The sequence below is a fragment of the Terrapene carolina genome, unplaced genomic scaffold (genome assembly GCF_002925995.2).
Source record: "Terrapene carolina triunguis isolate 2854851 unplaced genomic scaffold, T_m_triunguis-2.0 Scaffold242, whole genome shotgun sequence".
NCBI classification, from domain to species: domain Eukaryota; kingdom Metazoa; phylum Chordata; order Testudines; family Emydidae; genus Terrapene; species Terrapene triunguis.
Genome location: NW_020664593.1, coordinates 2,762,694 through 2,785,049, shown reverse-complemented (window position 1 = coordinate 2,785,049; position 22,356 = coordinate 2,762,694). Strand labels below are relative to the sequence as shown.

General features: G+C 44.0%; 1 protein-coding gene across 1 annotated transcript in view; it reads right to left on the bottom strand.

Moving 5' to 3' along the window:
• METTL16 (methyltransferase like 16) overlaps positions 1-22,356 on the bottom strand; it is a 37,119-nt gene that overhangs the window by 8,546 nt on the left and 6,217 nt on the right. Inside the window, exons 3-6 of the mRNA XM_026657393.2 lie at positions 14,353-14,493; positions 12,121-12,236; positions 7,628-7,770; positions 1,484-1,553 (exon numbers count right to left, since the gene is read on the bottom strand). Coding sequence (XP_026513178.1) covers positions 1,484-1,553; positions 7,628-7,770; positions 12,121-12,236; positions 14,353-14,493 — 470 coding nt within the window. The remainder of the gene's footprint in view (positions 1-1,483; positions 1,554-7,627; positions 7,771-12,120; positions 12,237-14,352; positions 14,494-22,356) is intronic.

The following is a 22,356-nucleotide window of genomic DNA, read 5'->3' as shown; positions in this document are numbered from 1 at the left end:
GGGGGGGGAAGGGAGGCGGGGGAGGCACGCACAGGGCACTCTGGGAAACAAAAGGCTCTTGACATATGTAAAACCTATTTAAGGCAGGGGAGAGAGATAATCAAGGGTCGTTCTTCACTGAATCCAGCCCAGGATGACAGCTGGAAACATCTAAGAAATAAAGAAGGGTGGGTGAGAAGAAAAGGACTGAACCCAGGCTGGGAAGATGTCTGGCCTGTGAAAGAAATACCTGGAATTTTAAGCTGCAAGCAAGAGCAGCTTGCCTTCAAGAATCTCTGCAATCTGCCTAAAACAACATTTAGGGTGAGAAATTACTGTTTGTAAGCAGTTTCTTTAGTATCTTAAGCTTAGTTTGCATGTTTGTTTCATTTGATAGGTAACCTGCTTTGATCTGTTTGCTAACCCTTATAATCAATTAAAATCTATCTTTTGTAGTTAATAAACTTGTTCTTGCTTTCTCTAAAACCAGTTTGTGGAATTCGCTGTGCATATCTTCCTCCACATTAAGGGAGGGGGCGAATTTTATGAGCTTATGCTATACAGTTCTCTGTGCAGCGCAAGATTATACAATTTTGGGTTTACACTCCAGAGGGGGTGTGCACTTGAGTGCTGGCCAGTTCCTTAGCTGAGCTTTCCCAAGCAGAACTGATCTCATGTCTGTGTCTTTCTGCAGCTGCATGTGCCCCTACCTATGTGTGCGCGCTGGAGGAGGCTTGGGGGCCTGGCTCAGCAGGACAGTATAAGGAAGTCCAGGCTGGCAGAAAAGGCGAGCTCAGTGATACCCAAGTTCCAAGTGGCACCCTAGGGGGAACCCATCACAGCCACCAGAAACATTTTTTGCAGGTGTGAATTCTGCTATCTACTCCTTGCTAGTGGCAGCTAATGCTATACATCTCACTTTTCGGGAAGATTCTGTTGCTGCCTACCTCCCCCATGCCTGTGTGTTAAGTGGGGGTAATTCTTCCACTGAATATATACAGCATTACTCAGACTGTCTGCTTCTAAGGGAACCCACTGAGACAAGGCTGTGGGTGGAAGGAGTAAGATGCCTGATCCTTAAAACACAAGGAGCCAATTCAGTGTTCTGTTAAGTCTAAAGATCATCAAGTAACTTACCAATGAGGACTCTTGATATATGTACTGTGCTCATACTGAATTAATTAGAACCAATATATTTGTAGCATACAAATTAACTGAGGAAAAACAGCTCTTGCAAATTCTCAAAAATTCAGTGCTGAAAACTTGGAGAATACAGTGCCTTCTCATACAAGAGGTTGAATCCCTGCTTTAAGTTCAAAACTCTGCTTCACCTCAACTTTGGAGTTGCTACCAGTGCCTCCATAATACAAAAGCACCTTCCAAAGAACTATAGTTCAGTAACTTGTAAGAAACCTTTCTTTTTAAGGGACAAAAACAGGCAACACAAATGCACAGTATCAGGAAGCAGTATATGCAACCCTAGTGTATTTGGAGACAAACTTACCCCCTGAATTCGAAGTTCTTCTTTTAATGGAGCTAAACTGCATTTCTTTCCCAGCATGCAGCTGTACCACCTGTGGACAACATTTTAAATTAAGGTGTTTTAGAAACAGTTCAACTGAAAATGGCAACTAACTGCAAAGGGTTCACATCAGAGGTCTGCAAGCATCACAGGAGGGGAAATGCTCTCTAGTTAAAAATAGTGGCAAACCCATATTAGCAATATGATTTGAGCAAGTGTATAAACTAGGAGACCAAGGAAAGAAATCTGCCTGGATTTTTTCAATATTAGATTTTTGGGTAAAATTTTAAAAAGTTTCTAAGCAACTCTAACTGTCCCATTTTCAAAAATAACAAAGTGCTTTGGAAAATAGTACCCTTTACAATAATTTGTTTCAAACTTTCAATTTTAACTTTCCAAGGAATGAAGAGAGATGACAGTAGCAAAATAAGAGCTTGTGCCTGAAAAAAAAAAACAGACCCCCTCCCTGGTATCTCTGCTTATGAGAAATTTAGATACATTAATTCTCCCAGTTTCCAGCTCTCTAAATCCATATCTCACCAGTGGGCAAACAGAAGGATGAGAGCAGAGAGAGATTACCCTGCTTCTGGGAGCTCACCATCTCCTTTGGATCCAGGTCTCTCATTCTTCCAAAGGCAAAAGTCTGTGTTCTTCAGCAGAATTTCCCAAAATTCCTTTACGGGAACTTCCCCAAAAATTTTTAGAAGAGGTTTTGGGGCCCAATGGAATAATTTGTAAATACACTGTTAAAACTTTGTACCCAGAGAGTTTTCAATTACTGAAATGCAGTATTCTCTACATATTTTAAGCAGCTTCTTTGAGAGATAAAAATGCTTTAAAGTGATCACGGGTACAAGTATGAAAGATAAATAAAAACAGTTTTCATGAGGCATTATGAAGAATCTAATAAAACCAGAATTCAACTGAAAATAAGATTAATAGATTTTTTGTTTTTTATAAGGCCAAAAGACACCAGTCTGACCTCCTGCATAATAGGCCAGAGAATTTCGCCAATTAATTCTTCCATCTGCCGGCCCCGATCAGTCCACTGCTGGCCTGGGGTCCAGGCCGCCGGCCCGGGGCTCTGCAGGCGCCCCCAGCTGTGGCCCACTGGCCCCAGACTGCGACAGTGAGGGGTGCAGACTGGGGCAAGAGGGGGCGCAGCTCAGCACCCCCACCTTAAAAATTGTTCCAGCACCACTATGCTGGGGTATTTTTAAGTCCTGATTTGCTACTTACATCACTATCATGCCACGTGGAACAGCGCACTGCGTTTGACATTGAGATTAGAATGTACATCCAAGAACAGGAATCAGAATTTTCTAACAGATTTCAAGATTTCCAGCGATTTGGCCCAATGCTTTCTTTTCTAATTAAACCTGAAAAGTTCAACAAAAGCTACTTGGATTTGTCCATATTTCAGTGGATGGGTGTTGAAGATTTCGAAATGCAACTCATTCAGTTAAAAAGTTCAGAATTGTGGGCATCAAAAATTGGAGATCTGCGGAGTGCACTTGAAGCTACTGAGAGAGATCATGGGGCCTCTGACCTGCTGGACGGCCCTGCCAATGAAATTTAACTGTTTGAAGAAAATTGCGTTTGCAATGCTTTCAGCATTTGGATCCACATACCTGTGTGAACAGGTATTTTCACACATGAAATCTGTCCTCTGCCCCTCTCGGAGCCGGTTAACAACTGATCACTCAGAAGCCTGCGTGCAGCTTAAAGATTCCAAATACGTGCCAGATATTGGAAAACTCAGCAAGGAAAAGCAAGGACAAGGATCACACTAAACTAACAATAGTTTAGTTATATATTATAGACTTATAGAAAGAGACCTTCTAAAAACATTAAAATGTATTACTGGCACGCAAAACCTTAAATTAGAGTGAAGAAATGAAGACTCGGCACACCACTTCCAAAAGGTTGCCGACCCCTGGGCCAGCAAGTCTCAGTTCCTATGTAAAGGGTAGCTCAACATTCTGGCCATTTGGTTGAGTTGTCTCTAGCGAAATAAGACCAGAACATAGCATTAAGTCAGTTATTCTGCAGTTACAAACTTCCCAGAGCAACTTCTTATATTAAATAGCAGCAACAAGTTGGATGACTTTTCCAGATTTTGGAAACACAAGGCATAAAAGATAGATGCCTTCATCTAATTAGGCCAAGAGATGTACACCAGTCCTCCAACTCCAGCTCTTTGGTACCAGAGGCCACCAGACAATAGCTGTTAAATCTTTGTTTTCCCTTACTAAAGTGATCTTTCTTGTGGCATTCATCTCTACAAGAGGGATCAGTGAGTATAATGCCTTGTCAATCAAGGAATCATCTGTTTCCTGACAATATGGTACTACCACAACCTTCTCAGCTAAACCACAACACCTTCATATCACCTGTCCCAAGCGCTCTCATTCTAAAAAGGAAAGTTGGCACTGCCTAGATGGCCGTAGCGCCATTAAAATTGCTCCTGGATAGGTCAAAGTCTCTCAGGAACTCGGAAGTTTTCTTAATTTCTTTTGATGACAAGAACTAACGTTTCTTTGGAAGTCTTTAGATCTAGCTCCTATTGGTCTGAGTTGCTTTTGAATCTTAAGAGTGGAAGTGTTATCAGCCTTCCAGTAAGAGTACATTCTACAAGATCTACTCCCACTTCTTGGACAGTTAAAACAGAGCATCTTATGAAGAGGTCTGCAAAAATGCAAACTGGGCAACTCTCCATTCTTTTTCAAAGTACTACAAAATGAATATGTTTTAATATAGCCAAACAAGCAATAAAGACTGGAGCATACTTTCAGGACTGTATCCTGGAAAGCAGGTATTCTAGAAAAAGGTAGTTAGCTGCCTGAACATGAGCTCCCAGTGCATTATTCTGGCTATAAGAGCTAATTCGATCCCCAGGTATATAAATGGGAATATCAGATTGGTGAAGGAAGGCAATATTACCTCTGTATATAGCACTGGTGAAGTATTTAGAATACTATGCCCAGTTCTGCTGTCCACACTTGAAAAGGAAGTAAAAAAAAAAATTGTAGAGTTCAGAGAAGAACTACAAGAATTATTTATGGTCTGGAAAAATGCGTTACTCTGAGAAACTAAAGGACCTCCATCTATTTAACTTGTTAAAGAGAAGATCTCTAGCAGTGACTATCATTTGCCTACACAAAGAGGAGATGTGATACTAAAGGACTCTAATCTAAAAGACAAAGGTGTGACATGATCCAATGGCTGGAAGTTTAAAATCAACATTATTCAAATTGGAAAAAAAATAGATGCAAGTTTTTAATTGTGTGGGTGATAAATCATTGGACAGACTACCACAGGATGTGAAATCCTCCTTCCCATGGTGTCCTGAAATCAGGACTGGGTCTCTTAAAAAGATATTGTACTTCAACTGCAAGTTGCAGGACTAGATGCAAGAATCGTTGAGTGAACTTCCTTGGCCTGTGTTATAGATTCATAGATTCTAGGACTGGAAGGGACCTCAAGAGGTCATCGAGTCCAGTCCCCTACCCTCATGGCAGGACCAAATACTGTCTAGACCATCCCTGATAGACATTTATCTAACCTACTCTTAAATATCTCCAGAGATGGAGATTCCACAACCTCCCTAGGCAGTTTATTCCAGTGTTTAACCACCCTGACAGTTAGGAACTTTTTCCTAATGTCCAACCTAAACCTCCCTTGCTGCAGTTTAAGCCCATTGCTTCTTGTTCTATCCTTAGAGGCTAAGGTGAACAAGTTTTCTCCCTCCTCTTTATGACACCCTTTTAGATATCTGAAAACTGCTATCATGTCCCCTCTCAGTCTTCTCTTTTCCAAACTAAACAAACCCAATTCTTTCAGCCTTTCTTCATAGGTCATGTTCTCAAGACCTTTAATCATTCTTGTTGCTCTTCTCTGGACCCTCTCCAATTTCTCCACATCTTTCTTAAAATGCGGTGCCCAGAACTGGACACAATACTCCAGTTGAGGCCTAACCAGCGAAGAGTAGAGCGGAAGAATGACTTCTCGTGTCTTGCTCACAACACACATGTTAATGCATCCCAGAATCAAGTTTGCTTTTTTTTGCAACAGCATCACACTGTTGACTCATATTTAGCTTGTGGTCAACTATAACCCCTAGATCCCTTTCTGCCGTACTCCTTCCTAGACAGTCTCTTTCCATTCTGTATGTGTGAAACTGATTGTTCCTTCCTAAGTGGAGCACTTTGCATTTGTCTTTGTTAAACTTCATCCTGTTTACCTCAGGCCATTTCTCCAATTTGTCCAGATCATTCTGAATTATGACCCTGTCCTCCAAAGCAGTTGCAATCCCTCCCAGTTTGGTATCATCTGCAAACTTAATAAGCGTACTTTCTATGCCAATATCTAAGTCGTTAATAAAGATATTGAACAGAGCCGGTCCCAAAACAGACCCCTGCGGAACCCCACTTGTTATGCCTTTCCATCAGGATTGGGAACCATTAATAACAACTCTCTGAGTATGGTTATCCAGCCAGTTATGCACCCACCTTATAGTAGCCCCATCTAAATTGTATTTGCCTAGTTTGTCGATAAGAATATCATGCGAGACCGTATCAAATGCCTTACTAAAGTCTAGGTATACCACATCCACAGCTTCTCCCTTATCCACAAGACTCGTTATCCTATCAAAGAAAGCTATCAGATTGGTTTGACACAATTTGTTCTTCACAAATCCATGCTGGCTATTCCCTATCACCTTACCACCTTCCAAGTGTTTGCAGATGATTTCCTTAATTACTTGCTCCATTATCTTCCCTGGCACAGAAGTTAAACTAACTGGTCTGTAGTTTCCTGGGTTGTTTTTATTTCCCTTTTTATAGATGGGCACTATATTTGCCCTTTTCCAGTCTTCTGGAATCTCTCCCGTCTCCCATGATTTTCCAAAGATAATAGCTAGAGGCTCAGATACCTCCTCTATTAGCAGCTTGAGTATTCTAGGATGCATTTCATCAGGCCCTGGTGACTTGCAGGCATCTAACTTTTCTAAGTGATTTTTAACTTGTTCTTTTTTTATTTTATCTGCTAAACCTACCCCCTTCCCATTAGCATTTACTAGGTTAGGCATTCCTTCAGACTTCTCGGTGAAGACCGAAACAAAGAAGTCATTAAGCATCTCTGCCATTTCCAAGTTTCCTGTTACTGTTTCTCCCTCTTCACTGAGCAGTGGGCCTACCCTGTCTTTGGTCTTCCTCTTGCTTCTAATGTGTTGATAAAAAGTCTTCTTGTTTCCCTTTATTCCCGTAGCTAGTTTGAGCTCATTTTGTGCCTTTGCCTTTCTAATCTTGCCCCTGCATTCCTGTGTTGTTTGCCTGTATTCATCCTTTGTAATCTGTCCTAGTTTCCATTTTTTATATGACTCCTTTTTATTTTTTAGATCATGCAAGATCTCGTGGTTAAGCCAAGGTGGTCTTTTGCCACATTTTCTATCTTTCCTAACCATCGGAATAGCTTGCTTTTGGGCCCTTAATAGTGTCCCTTTGAAAAACTGCCAACTCTCCTCAGTTGTTTTTCCCCTCAGTCTTGATTCCCATGGGACCTTACCTATCAGCTCTCTGAGCTTACCAAAATCCACCTTCCTGAAATCCATTGTCTCTATTTTGCTGTACTCCCTTCTACCCATCCTTAGAATTGCAAACTCTATGATTTCATGATCACTTTCACCCAAGCTGCCTTCTACTTTCAAATTCTCAATGAGTTGCTCCTTATTTGTTAAAATCAAGTCTAGAACAGCTTCCCCACTAGTAGCTTTTTCAACTTTCTGAAATAAAAAGTTGTCTGCAGTTGTTATGCAGGAAGTCAGACCAGATGGTCATAATAGTCCTTTCTGCCCTTAAAAATCTATGAATCTGAAGGGGAGAACCGCTGTCCTCTCCTCAATTTTATGTAAAAACTGTGTTCCTTGGACATCAGAAAGGTTACAAATGTGTCTCAAATGAGCTAGTGGACTTCCCTGACCTATGGTTATTTAAAAAAGAAAGATATTTTGTCACAAATTGGATTTTCATCCAAAACAAAAATGTCCTCAGTTAAAGTCCCTTCCATGTGATTCCCACAGCAGGGTGGGGGGAGGAGGGAAGTTTCCTTAATAACTCCAGTCCTTACCGCAATCTTTTTTTAAGCTGCAGACTATCGTGGATAATTCTTTTGACAAATTCTAGTTCTCCCCCTTCAGCCATGATCTCTGTGATGCCCCCAGTGTTCACAGAGCTCGGAGGGGGCCGTCGAGGATTTCGAGAATTTACTCCCTGGACAGGAAAGAAAGTGTTTGAGGTTTAAACCATTAATGAACAGTTTCCTTCCTTAAACACTGCTATCTCCCTCACACTCTGCCACATAGTAACACTATCAACACTGCACCCCATCCCTATATGGGGAAATGCTAACAACATATTTTTAAACTTAACAATGTAACGGTTATTACTTCCTGTCTGTATCTATCTATTGTATCTGGTTTTATACTTCGATTATAAGCTCTTTGGAGCAGAAATCATCTTTGTACTGTGTTTGTAGGAAACTCAGCACAATGGAGTCCCAGTCCACAACTTGAGCTCCTAGGTGGTACGGTAATACAGATAATAGAGCAAAATCTATAGTCTCAGCTACAGAAAAGAGTTAGCAATATATTGATGCTATAGGAGAGTTAACATTAAACATCTGGTTCCAAAGCACCGTAGGACATGGTCATGTCAGAAAGTTACAACCCAATGTTTAAATGTAAATTATTTAACTAACACCACCACTTCCCCTGTATTTCTAGAAGCTGAAGTTGTCACTATGGAGATCAAGATTCTAAGTTTCTTACTGGGTCTAGAGCAGTGGTTCCCAAACTGGGGTTCGCAGAACGTTACAGGGGGTTGGCAAGAAAAAAATCATTATTGGCGGCCAGGGGACCCCGGCATTAGAGGCAGCAGGTGGGACCCTGTTGCAGGGCAGACAACCAGAGCCCCAGGGAGAGCAGGGCCGTGCAGTTGGGGCTGGCAGACCGAGCCCTGCCCCCGTCAGCGGGGGAGCCGGCAGCCCAAACCCCAGCGCTCCGGCAGGGCTGGCAGCCCCGAGCCCCAGGGACAGCGGGGCCGGGCAGTTGGGGCTGGCAGCCCGAGCCCTGCCCCCATCAGCGGGGGAGCCGGCAACCCAAACCCCAGCGCGGGGCTGGCAGCCCCGAGCCCCAGGGAGAGCGGGGCCGGGCAGTTGGGGCTGGCAGACCGAGCCCTGCCCCTGTCAGCGGGAGAGCCGGCAGCCCGAGCCCCAAGGAGAGCGGGGCCGGGCATTTGGGGCCAGCAGCCCGAGCCCTGCCCCTGTCAGCGGGGGAGCCGGCAGCACAAACCCCAGGGAGAGCGGAGCCGGGCAGTTGGGGCCAGCAGCCCGAGCCCCAGCGGTCAGCGGGACCTGCAGCACAAGCTCAGTGGAGCTCAGTTGACTGGGGTGGTCAATGGGGTCCAGCAGCAGGAGCCCCAGGGAGTGTGGATCCAGTAGCCTGAGCCCTGTGGCGGGCAGGGTGGCAGAGAGACCCCCAGAACTGCAGGTGGCAGCTCGGACTCCTGTCCTTGTCAGACAGGGGAAGCTGGTATGGAGGGCAGAGTGAGCAGGAGCAGTGCTGTATGTAGGGGGTAGTCCAAGCTAATTTGTCCTTCGCAGGACACCCTCCTAGGGAGAAACCTCGTGGCGGAAGAAAAGCTGTTTGGGAGCCAAACCAGCCGGAAGCATGTTGTAGCCAGTGTAGCTGTGTTAAGGTGCCTCTGTAATTGTCATTCTCTCTGGAGTGCTGTTTTGCTTCAGTGAGACTTGAGTGAATCTTCTCATTTTCTAGTTTGTTGGTTGTTAGCAGTCTCTCTGTGTTGTTTTTATTAGAACTTTTGTACACAAGTTCAATGGATAAGTGGCTGAAAAAGGAAAGTGTAAAGACGCAAGAATCAGCTAGTGTTTCCTCAAGTCCACACTGTGGAACATCTACGTCTAATGATCATGATGGTCCTGGAAAGTCACTTACAAAGAAAATAAAATATGATGATGATTATATAAAATATGGATTTACATGCATTGGTGATCAAAAATGTCCAAAACCACTGCGTGTGATTTGTGGTGATGTTCTAGCAAACAGCAGCCTCAAACCTTCTCTACTTCAGCGCCATTTAGAAACTAGGCATCCTGCACAACTCGACAAGCCTGTTGATTTTTTCAAGCGAAGTGACATTACCAGTTTTATACCCAAAGCAAATACTGATAATGAAAATGCACTTGAAGCATCATACCGCGTGAGCTACCGAGTAGCAAAAGCATCAGAAGCATACCATAGCAGAGAGCTTGATTGGTCCATGTATAAAAGACGTAGTTCATTGCATGCTCGGAGAAAAGGCTGCAAAAAGGATTGATATGGTACCTTTGTCCAATAATACGTTGTCACGAAGAATTAATGACATGTCAAATAATGTAGAGACCATAATTGTACAGAGAGTGAAAAATAGTCCATATTATGCTATACAGTTGGATGAATCAACTGATGTAGCTATTTTGCTACTGTTTGTATGTTATATGAATGAAGGTCTGGTTGAAGACGACTTGTTTTGCTGACCATTGGAAGGACGTACAACTGGAGAAGATATCTTCAATCTGACTAATGCATATTTGAAAGAAAAGGAAATAGATTGGTCTCGTTGCCTAGGCATTTGCACTGATGGGGCCACATCAATGACGGGGAAGTATCCTGGATTTGTAGCTCGAACAAAAAGGGTTGCATCAAAAGTCTCTTGGACTCATTGCAGCATCCATAGACAAGCCCTCGCAACAAAACGCATGCCTGAGGGACTGCAGGAAGTGCTGCACAATGCAGTGAAAATGGTGAATTTCATAAAATCACGGCCAACAAATTCCAGAATATTTCACGTACTTTGTGAAGAAATGGGTAGTATACACGATTGTCTGTTGACCCATACTGAAGTTAGATGGCTCTCACGGGGCAAAATCCTGGTGCGCTTGTTTGAGCTTAGAACGGAAATCCTAGTTTTTTTCAACAGCCACCCTTTCCACCTTGCCAGCTGTATGGAAAATAATGTCTGGCTCCAGAGCCTAGCTTATTTAGCAGATATTTTCTCAAGAATTAATGACCTAAATTTATCTCTTCAAGGTCTCAATATAACAGTTTTCAATGTGCAAGACCGAGTTGAATCCATGATAAAGAAGTTGCAGTTCTGGGAAAGTTGTTTGGAAAACAATCAAACTGAGTGTTTCAGTAATCTTCATGACTTCCTGGTAGAACATAAACTTCAGTTGGATCAGTGCACTAAAACCAATATAACTGCACACCTAAAAGGACTTTGCACAACTTTCAGGGATTACTTTCCAGCTATATCAGGCTATAATGACTGGATTCGCAACCCTTTGGATGATACCACTTTCTCAACACAGATATTGAACACTGAGGAAAAAGAGAAATTGATTGAGATCTCCTGTGATTACGAACTGAAAAGGAGTTTCAGAAATCTGTCATTGATCAACTTTTGGCTGAGTTTAAGAAACGAGTACCCCCTTCTGGCAGAAAAAGCTGCTGCAGTTTTGTTACCATTTTCAACAACATACTTATGCGAGAAAGCGTTTTCCTCGTATGCACATCTGAAAACGAAATACAGAAACAGACTTGATGCCGAACCAGACCCGAGACTTTATCTTTCTCCAAAGGTTCCAGACTTCAAAGAGCTATGCAGAGCAAAGCAAGCGCATCCATCACACCGAGGAAATTTAAATTTAAAACCCTGGAAATATTCATTTTTAGGAGGGGGTTCACAAGATTTCACAATTTAGAGAAAGGGGTTTGCGGGCTGTTAAAGTTTGGGAATCATTGGTCTAGAGTCAGGGCTTGTCTATACTGGCATGCTAAATAGGCACCGCTGCAATTGATGCAGCAGTGTCAATTTAGTGGGTCTGGGGAAAGAGCACTCCAGTCGACTTTAGTACTCCACTTCCCTGAGAGGCAGAAGGTAAGTCGGGGGGAGACGCTCTCCTGCCAATATAACATGGTGTAGACACCGTGTTAGGTCAATGTAAGCTACATCACTCAGGAGGGTGATTTCTTCACCCCCCTGAGCAGCATAACTCATATCAACTTAAGCGACAGTGCAGACCAAGCCTCAGACTGGTACCGCAATAGCAAAGACAAACGCTAGGACACTGATGTACTAGCATCACTGAGGCCCACCAGCCCCTCTGTTCAACCACTACAGGAGGCACACTAGCACCAGGTCCATGGTGATTGCCTACTCTGTGCTAATTCTATTGGAGAGAGACCATTTAAATACAACTAACGGAAGAATGTCACAGGTCAATTCCTACTTCAGAATTTAAAAAAAAAAAAAAAAAAAAACTCATTTAAGTCAATCTTTTACAAATTGCGACTTGGGTGGGTTTTGCAATGTTGCTTTTTTTAAAAAATCATCAAAAAGATATACATATATGAAATGACAGCTTATAAAACCCAGACACACAAGGTTTTTCACAGTGAGCCTTCAAACACTAATCTTTTGAGGTATCATTACCCTCCCACCTGTTAAAAAAAAGACCAAAAGCAAGTACAACAGTCAATCTATCTAATCAACATACTGTACCTTGGCTTCCAACTGGTTAGCAAAAAAGGGAGGGTTGCACATGCAAAAATCATAAATGATCTCAGATTCCTCTTTTAGTGCATCCATTAGAAGGGTCTTCTGTGGTACTTTAACCACTAGCAGAAAAAAAGAGGATGTTTATTGGTAAGGAATTAAAATTAACTCTAGTATTACATAAGTATTTTTAACACTTCCTTTAGGATATAATTAACAGATTATACAACCAATTTAACATCAACATACTACACTGCAAACAAACTTTAGGTTCATCTAACAAAAGAAAATGCATATAAGAGAGAACTAGATAAATTCATGGAGGTTAAGTCCATTAATGGCTATTAGACAGGATGGGTAAGGAATGGTGTCTCTAGCCTCTGTTTGCCAGAGGGTGGAGATGGATGGCAGGAGAGAGATCACTTGATCATTACCTGTTAGGTTCACTCCCTCTGGGGCACCTGGCATTGGCCACTGTCGGCAGACAGGATCCTGTGTGGATGGACCTTTGGTCTGACCCAGTTTGGCCATTCTTATGTTCTTAAACAGCTTTTCTTATAACCAATATCATAGAATGAGAGTTATTTTCAGAACGATAGCAGGTGCTCCATAGTTACGGTTGAAGTTGAGTTTTCATTATAAATCTGATTTTGGCCCCTCAAATAGCCATGTCTCAAAACTGATAGAAAAATTCTCTCTGCTTCAGACCTAGACTATTAAATTTTAAGTGAACTGTATGTGGAGTTCCAGAATTATTATTACACACTAAAAATAGATCTTCACAGTTCAAGTTTTAATTTTCTACCACTTTATTTTTAAAAACGGGAAGGAAGAATAGAGACAGAACCTAGTTTACCAGATTCCTCTAGGTGAGGTATAGTGCACAGGACCAAACTTGAGTTGAAGTCTAACACGATTTATTAACTTTTGAATTTGAAACACTGCTACTGGAGGCATGTGAGGGGTTAGGAGGAGGGGGCCAGAGATCAGTGATCACCCTCCCAACGTAAGCATTACGTGCACTAAGGTCCCACCACCCTACAAGGTGTAAGAGATTTAGAGGAGGCCACACACAATTTCAATCAGATCTTAATAGCTTTGTTAGCCCCACTGTCCATATTTTTGCTTGCAGTCTGACAAGCCTAAGGAAGGCTGGGAATATAGGGATGGGGGGGAGCCCCCGAGGCGCCTCTTAAACCCATAAGCAGGTTTGTAGGCTCTGATGGGTATCTTAAGGCTGATTGTTTGAAGTCTCATGACTTCTCTTCCTCTCATGACTCAGCCTCATAAGGCTTACATATTGGAGGCTGAATCTAATATTTGAGAAGCTGTGGAAGGAGGAAAAGGGGTAAGGCTCCACTTCCTGCACCCCTCTCCAGAAAGACCAAGAAAGAGGAATTTTCCACTGGAATCCTACTAGCTGCATTTCCTCCTCATTCTCCCACTTCCTGCAGATCTCAGGAAAAAAGGCCAAGTCCAGAAGACATTAGAAGGTCAATTTGAGGAGAGCACCACACTCCTACCTGTGGAGCCTAGGTGGTGCATGAAGCCCTGATCCCGAGGACTTACAAAGATTTGCAGGAGTGAAATTCCTTGTTAGTGGCATTTGCAGCATAGGGACTCCCTTCCACAGGACAGCGAGTGGGACTGATTACCACACCCCTCTCCTTCTAAAGTCTGCTGGATCAGGCCCCCTCTCCAGATCTTAGACCCATAAAAAGGAAATCCACATACAAAAAGGAGGAGGAATTTGAAGGAGAGCAGGGCACTGACTGTACAAATTGATTTGGGAACAGCATTCCACACATAAGGGGCAGCATGCAACAATATGAATTCTGTCATGTTCATATCAAAGGCTACCTATCAGTGTTTTGTGCAGGTATCTGCAACCTTAACTTCATTTTAAAGATTTTTGGATGGGATTATCATAAATATGCAGAAATCTGATTATTCATATGCATCAAAAGTCTAGAACTGTCCAGGCTGGTTTATAAGAGTGAATTGAGTTTTTTGTTAAGTTTTTGGACCAATTGTGGCTGTCTGATTTCAATGGGGATGGTCTAGCAACATGTGGTTCCTCTTTGCTACACCAAAACCAGGGTAGCATATATTTGACAGGACTGTAAATTCTCATTAGCCACTAAATAAGGCAAAGATACATCATTACATCTGTTTAAAACAGGAGAAGTGGAAACATCAAAGGGGAATGAAAGCTACTGAATGATTATTATATGGTACCTTTTATAAGATCAGATAAATTATTCTGTTCCACATTTTTCTTTGCATAATTGAAACACATATCATCCACTTCTGTTGCTAGGAAATACCAGCCATTCAAAGTGGCTCCAAGTAATGGGTAGATGCAAGATGCCCCGGTACCTACAGCAAATAAAAAAAGGCTAGATTAGTGAAACAAGTAAAGCATCAGATTTAATTTAATAAATAATCACATGGTGTATGATGTGCATTTTTCTATTTTTACTCACAGCAATAAATTTCAATATTAGATACTAATCAACATTTAATCAATATTTACCCAACAAGTAAATATACCCCTGTATTTTCTAATTAAAAAACAGAACATTTTCAAACATGAATTTATTTTGCAGAACATTTCACTTATTCCAGGACTAACATTGTAAGTCAGAGACAGAATATTTTTCTTCAGCAGGTTTTTGGGGGTTTTTTTAAACAGGAATGAGTAACTAATTCAGACACTACTGACCAAGTATATTTCTAATTATTCAGAAGACTTAAAAGAGAAATTAAAAAAATATTTATCTTCTGCATTTTTCAATTTACATTGATTACTTCACTTTAGTGACTATATGACAGTATCAATGACGAGAAGAGGAACTTTTTTCCCCCTTCAGACTTGGTTATTTCTTAATGTTTAAAGTTTTAACTACAAGTCTGACTCCCAAGATAAACTATACAAACAATAAAAGCCAGATACATACTTAACTGATAGCTTGTGATAGGGAAGAGAAATACGTCACACAGCACATTATGTGACCATAAAGTGACTCATCATTATACAAGCGATGGCACCCCTAGACTACTTATTACTAAGAATTACTGAAAACATGCAGAGACTAGTTTATGTGGCAAAAGACTTTGACTGTGTCCTCAAACCATTGCTTAAGGGTGACCAAAACACAGGATATGAGAAAAAAGAAAAAATGCCTCTTACAGCTACCAAATTCTCAGAGAGAACTGTAATTGGTAGATGTATTAAGAAAATGACACCAGAATATGAGAGATTATATTTTTTCATCTGGTAATAAAGTCCTACGCCAATATAGATATTTTAAAAATACACAATATTAATGTCGGAGAGGCCACATTTTTTAATCACACCCTTAACTGAACAATTATTGGTAGTTACAGGTTTCTGACAAACAAAGCATTGAATGTTTAACAACACTTTACAAGAAGATAAAAAAAAATGTAACATTTATATAGGATTATTTCCAAAATAACAACACAGGGAAGGTAACTGCAACTACCCTCTGGTAAGCTGGTAAGATAATATTGCAAGGTATTGGGGGAGAACTGACAAGGTAGCCCGGGTGGGGTTTGGGAGGAGGACAGGAGGGAAGGAAAAGACCACTTCAAAAGTTCAAAATAATGACAGCCTTTTGCTTGGGCTGTCCACTAGGGTGGAGTGGGAGGGTGCACGGAGCCTCCCCACCCCCACGTTCTTATGCATCTGGGTAAGGAGGCTATGGAACATGGTGAGGGGGACGGAGGACGGTTATACAGGGGCTGCAGCGGCACTCTGCTGCCGTTACTGAAGCTCCATCAGACGCCGGAGCATGTCCGTTTGCTCACGCAGCAGCCCCAGCATTCCATCCCGCCACCTCTTATCTCGAGCATCTCTCCTCTCCTCACGTTGGTCCCTTCTGTCCTCACGTTGGTCCGCCATGTCCTCAGGTTCACCGGTATCTTTCCTGTACTTTGATACCGTGTCCTTCCATTCATTCAGATGAGCTCTTTCATTGCGGGTCTATTCCATGATTTCAGAGAACATTTCGTCACGCGTCCATTTTTTTTGCAGCCTTATCTGAGATAGCCTTTGGGACGGAGGAGGGAGGCTTGAAAAATGTGCAGCTGCGGGAGGAAGGGAGGGAAAAAAGAGAGAGAAGTATTTAAAGATACATTTTACAGAACAGTGCTTATACTCTTTCATGGTGAACAACACTATTCACATTACATAGCACATGTGATTTCAGTACAAGGTCGCATTTTGCAGCTTGATATTGAGTGCCTGCGGCTTTGGTGTTAAAGATCACAGACGCAGGGCCAGGCAACAGAATTCGTCTTGCATGCAGCCATGGTAAGCCATTGTCTTTCGGCTTCTGCAGCCTTCATAAAAGCAGCGCCCTCCTTTCCCATACCAAGTAAAGCCTGTTGAGTGCTGCGGTTTTCCTGTTAACGTGCAGCAGCAGAAACCAAACTAACCCCCCCCACCCGTCCAATTCTCTGGGATGATTGCTTTATCCCTCCCCCCACCGCGTGGCTGGTATCAGGGAAGATCCCTGCTAGCCAAACGCGTAAAGCTCAGCGCCAATGATCCACACCCCGCCCCACCGCTTGGCTAACTGCAGGGAAGGATTTCTTTTCAGCCACAGGCAAACAGCCCAGTAGGAACGGCCATCTCTGTCCCCTTAATTAAATTCCCGTATTTCAACCAGGTTACCATGAACGATATCACTCTCCTGAGGATTACACAGCAAGATAAAGAACGGATGTTGCTTGAATGCCAGCAAACACCGGGACCATACGCGGCCAGGCTTTGTCATGCAATGATACCAGATTACTTGCTACTAGCATGGCATGGTCAAGTGTCCTACCATGGAGGACGGAATAATGCTGCACTGCCCAGAAACCTTCTGCAAAGGCTTTTGGAGTACCTCCAGGAGAGCTTCATGGAGATGTCCCTGGAGGATTTCCGCTCCATCCCCAGACACGTTAACAGACCTTTCCAGTAGCTGTACTGGCCGCGAATGCATCCCAAGTCCTCAGGGCAAAGTAATCATTAAAAAAAGCTTGCTTTTAAACAAACAATGTTTTATATTTACAAAAGGTACACTCACCAGAGGTCCCTTCCATGGCTTCATGGTCTGGGATAATGCCTTGGGAGGGTTGGAAGGGTACTTCAGTCAGGCTGAGAAAAAGATCCTGGCTGTTGGGGAGAACGGAGTGCTGCGTGTTCTCCGCAAGCTCGTCCTCATCCTCCTCCTCATCTTCTCCGTCCGCAGAATCCTCAGGCACGGCTGAGATTACCCCCACCTCGGAATCCACGGTCAGAGGTGGGGTAGTGGTGGCAGCCCCCCCTAGAATTGCATGCAGCTCAGCATAGAAGCGGCATATCTGCGGCTCTGACCCGGACCTTCCGTTTGCTTCTTTGGTTTTCTGGTAGGCTTGTCTGAGCTCCTTAACTTTCACGCGGCACTGTAGTGAGTCCCTATTGTGGCTTCTCTCCATCATGCCCTTGGAGATTTTTTCAAATGTTTTGGCATTTCGTCTTTTGGAACAGAGTTCTGCTAGCACGAAATCGTCTCCCCATATAGCGATCAGATCCAGTACCTCCTGTACGGTCCATGCTGGTGCTCTTTTTCGATTCTCGGATTGCATGGTTACCTGTGCTCTCCATACTGGGCAAACAGGAAATGAAATTCAGAAGTTGGTGGGGCTTTTCCTATCTACCTGGCCAGTGCATCCGAGTTCAGATTTCTGTCCAGAGCGGTCACAATGGTGCACTGTGGGATAGCTCCCGGAGGCCAATACCGTCAAATTTAGTCCACACTAACCCTAATTCGAACCGGCAATGTTGATTTCAGCGCTACTCCCCTCATCGGGGAGGAGTACAGAAATCAATTTTAAGAGCCCTTTATGTCGAAGTAAATGGCTTGGTTGTGTGAACGGGTGCAGGGTTAATTCGATTTAACGCTGCTAAATTCGACCTAAACTCATAGTGTAGACCAAGCCAGGGTTGCAGTGCTCATTTGATGCACCTCCTAGCCAAAGATTTCAGGGTTCCAGAAATAAAGGCTATGTTGTCGAAAATGCAAAATGCTTCCCTAACAACCACTTTGCAGCCGCTGCTCTGAAAAAAGTGGGAGGAACCAAGCTAACTCTCCCACAAGACGTGCAATGGAACTCAGTAGTGGACTGTTTTGAGCACTATATCAAGAACTGGCCCAATCTGATGACAGTTTGGCCTGGTCTACACTATGAGTTTAGGTCGAATTTAGCAGCATTAAATCCAATTAATCCTGCACCCGTCCACACAACAAAGCCATTTACTTCAACATAAAGGGCTCTTAAAATCGATTTCTGTACTCCTCTCCAATGAGGGGAGTAGCACCGAAATCAACATTGCCGGTTCCAATTAGGGTTAGTGTGGACGAAATTCGACGGTATTGGCCTCCGGGAGCTATCCCACAGTGCACCACTGTGACCGTTCTGGACAGCAATCTGAACTCGGATGCACTGGCCAGGTAGACAGGAAAAGCCCCACAAACTTTTGAATTTCATTTCCTGTTTGCCCAGAGCGGAGAGCACAGGTGACCACGCAGAGCTCATCAGCACAGGTAACCATGCAGTCCGAGAATCAAAAAAGAGCACCAGCATGGACCATATGGGAGGTACTGGATCTGATCGCTATATGGGGAGAGGATTCCATGCTAGCAGAACTACGTTCCAAAAGACAAAATGCCAAAACATTTGAAAAAAATCTCCAAGGGCATGATGGAAAGAGGCCACAATAGGGACTCTCATCAGTGTCGCATGAAAGTTAAAACCAAAGAAGCAAATGGAAGGTCCGGGGCAGAACCGCAGACATGCCGCTTCCACGCTGAGTTGCATGCAATTCTAGGGGGGGCCGCCACCACGGGAATTTAATTAAGGGGACAGAGGTGGCCGTTCCTACTGGGCTGTTTGCCTGTGCCTGAAAAGAAATAATTCCCTGCAGTTAGCCAAGCGGGGGGTGGAGGGGGGGCGGAAACGGACAAAATTGGCGCTGAGCTTTTCGCGTTTGGCTAGCAGGGATCTTCCCTGATACCAGCCACGCGGTGGGGGGAGGGGGTAAAGCGATCATCCCAGAGAATTGGATCAGTGGTGGGGAGGTTTAGTTTGGTTTCTGCTGCTACACGTTAACAGGAAAACTGCAGCACTCAACGGGCTTCGCTTGGTATGGGAAAGGAAGGCGCTGCTTTTATGGAGGTTGCAGAAGCCAAAAGACAATGGCTTACCATGGCTGCATGGAAGATGAATTCTGTTGCCCGGCCCTGCGTCTGTGATCTCTAACACCAAAGCCGCAGGCACTCAATATTAAGATGCAAAATGCGACTGTGTACCGAAATCACATGTGCTATGTAATACGAATAGTGTTGTTCACCGTGAAAGAGTATAAGCACTGTTCTGTAAAATGTATCTTTTTAAATACTTCTCTCCCTTTTATTCCTCCTGCAGCTGCAAATTTTTCAAGCCTCCCTCCTCCGTCCCGAAGGCTATCACGGTATCAAACCACAGGAAAGCAGCCAGTGAACGTGAGGAGAGGAGGGACACTTGAGATGAGAGGTGGCAGGATGCAACGCTGGGGCTGCTGCGTGAGCAAACAGACATGCTCCGGCATCTGGTGGAGCTTCAGGAACGGCAGCAGGATCACAGAGTGCCACTGCAGCCCCTGTATAACTGCCCTCCCCCCTCACCATGTTCCATAGCCTCCTCACCCAGATGCGTAAGAACGTGGGGGGAGGGGGAGGCTCCGTGCACCCTCCCACTCCACCCCAGTGGACAGCCCAAGCAAAAGGCTGTCATTATTTTGAACTTTTGAAGTGGTCTTTTCCTTCCCTCCTTCCAAACCCCACCCGGGCTACCATGTCAGTTCTCTCCCTATGTTTATAATCAATTAATAAAGAATACATAATTCTTAAATGATAGTGACTTTATTTCCTTTGAAAGCAAGCTGTGATCGAAGAGGGGAGGGTGGGCTGCTTACAGGGAATGAGTCAATCAAGGGGGCGGGTTTTCGTCAAGGAGAAACAAACAGAACTTTCACACCGTAGCCTGGCCAGTCATGAAACTGGTTTTCAAAGCTTCTCTGATGCGCAGCGCTTCCTGGGGTGTTCTTCTAATCGCCCTGGTGTCTGGCTGCACGTAATCCACGGCCATGCAATTTGCCTCAACCTCCCACCCCGCCATAAACATCTCCCCCTCACTCTCACAGAGATTGTGGAGCACACAGCAAGCAGCAACAACAATGGGAATATTGGTTTGGCTGAGGTCTGAACGAGTCAGTATAGTGCGCCAGTGACCCTTTAAACGTCCAAATGCACTTTCTACCACCATTCTGCACTTGCTCAGCCTGTAGTTGAACAGCTCCTGACTCCTGTCCAGGCTGCCTGTGTATGGCTTCATGAGCCATGGCATTAAGGGGTAGGCTGGGTCCCTAAGGATAACTATAGGCATCTCAACATCCCCAACAGTTATTTTCTGGTCTGGGAAGTAAAACCCTTGCTGCAGCCGTTTAAACAGATTAGTGTTCCTGAAGACGCGAGCGTCATGAACCTTTCCCGGCCATCCCACGTTGATGTTGGTGAAATATCCCTTGTGATCCACCAGTGCTTGCAGCACCATTGAAAAGTACCCCTTGCGGTTTATGTACTGGCTGCCCTGGTGCTCCGGTGCCAAGATAGGGATATGGGTTCCATCTATCGCCCCACCACAGTTAGGGAATCCCATTGCAGCAAAGCCATCCACTATGACCTGCACATCCCCCAGAGTCACTAGCTTGTGTAGCAGCACCTCAGTGATTGCTTTGGCTACTTGCATCACAGCAGCCCCCACAGTAGATTTGCCCACTCCAAATTGATTCCCGACTGACCGGTAGCTGTCTGGCGTTGCAAGCTTCCACAGGGCTATTGCCACTCGCTTCTCAACTGTGAGGGCTGCTCTCATCCTGGTATTCTGGCGCTTCAGGGCAGGGGAAAGCAAGTCAAAGTTCCATGAAAGTGTCCTTACGCATGCGAAAGTTTCGCAGCCACTGGGAATCGTCCCACACCTTCAACACTATGCGGTCCCACCAGTCTGTGCCTGTTTCCCGGGCCCAGAATCGGCATTCCACGGCTAGAACCTGCCCCATTAACAACATGATCTCCAAAGTGCCGGGGCCCACGGTTTGAGAGAATTCTGTGTCCATGTCCTCATCACTCTCGTCGCCGCACTGCCACCGCCACCTCTTCCTCACCTGGTTTTGCAGGTTCTGGTTCAGCATAAACTGCATGATAATGCGCGAGATGTTTACAATGTTCATGACTGCTGTCTTGAGCTGAGCGGGCTCCAGGCTTGCCGTGGTATGGCGTCTGCACAGTTCACCCAGGAAAAAAGGCGCGAAACAGTTGTCTGCCGTTCTTTCACAGAGGGAGAGGGAGGATGTACCCAGAACCACCCTCGACAATGTTTTTGGCCCCCATCAGGCATTGGGATCTCAACCCAGAATTCCAATGGGCGGGGGAGACTGCGGAAACTATGGGATAGCTATGGGATAGCTACCCACAGTGCAATGCTCCGGAAGTCGATGCTAGCCTCGGTACATGGACACGAACCGCCGAATTAATGTGCTTAGTGTGGCCGCATGCACTCAACTTTATACAATCTGTTGCCAAAAATCGAATTCTGTAAAATCGGAGTAATCCCGTAGTGTAGACATACCCCTTATGTACAAAACCGTGAGAAAATAGATGGCACTATCACAGCCAAAGTTCTCAACACTGGGCATAAGAGAAATGTTGAACACATGCTGAGTACCCTGAAGCCCATTTCTGTAGCCTTGAACAAAATACAGGGAAATAGCTGTTTTATTGCTGATGCTGTTGAAATTTGAAAGGAACTGAGTGAGATCTTAAAGAGAGAAATAGGCAATGACAGAGTTAAATTATAAGCATAAAAAAAAAATGGGACAAGCACTATCTGTGACATCACTGACATGAACTGTGACCGTATAGATCATTGTTGCAACCAAGGTCATATAGTTGCCCCAAATCTTGTACAAAGGAGGTCAAGTAAGGTCTATGAAAAGATTATAATTTGCTGGTTGTGATTATGCTGTTTGTGTGTATCATTTTTGTATTTGAAGTTATGAATATTGGCTATGTACTTGTATCTCATTGTATTTGATTCTAAGTAGCATAAGTGAAGCATTTGGTCAGCTTCTTGAGAAAGGACTATTCTGAG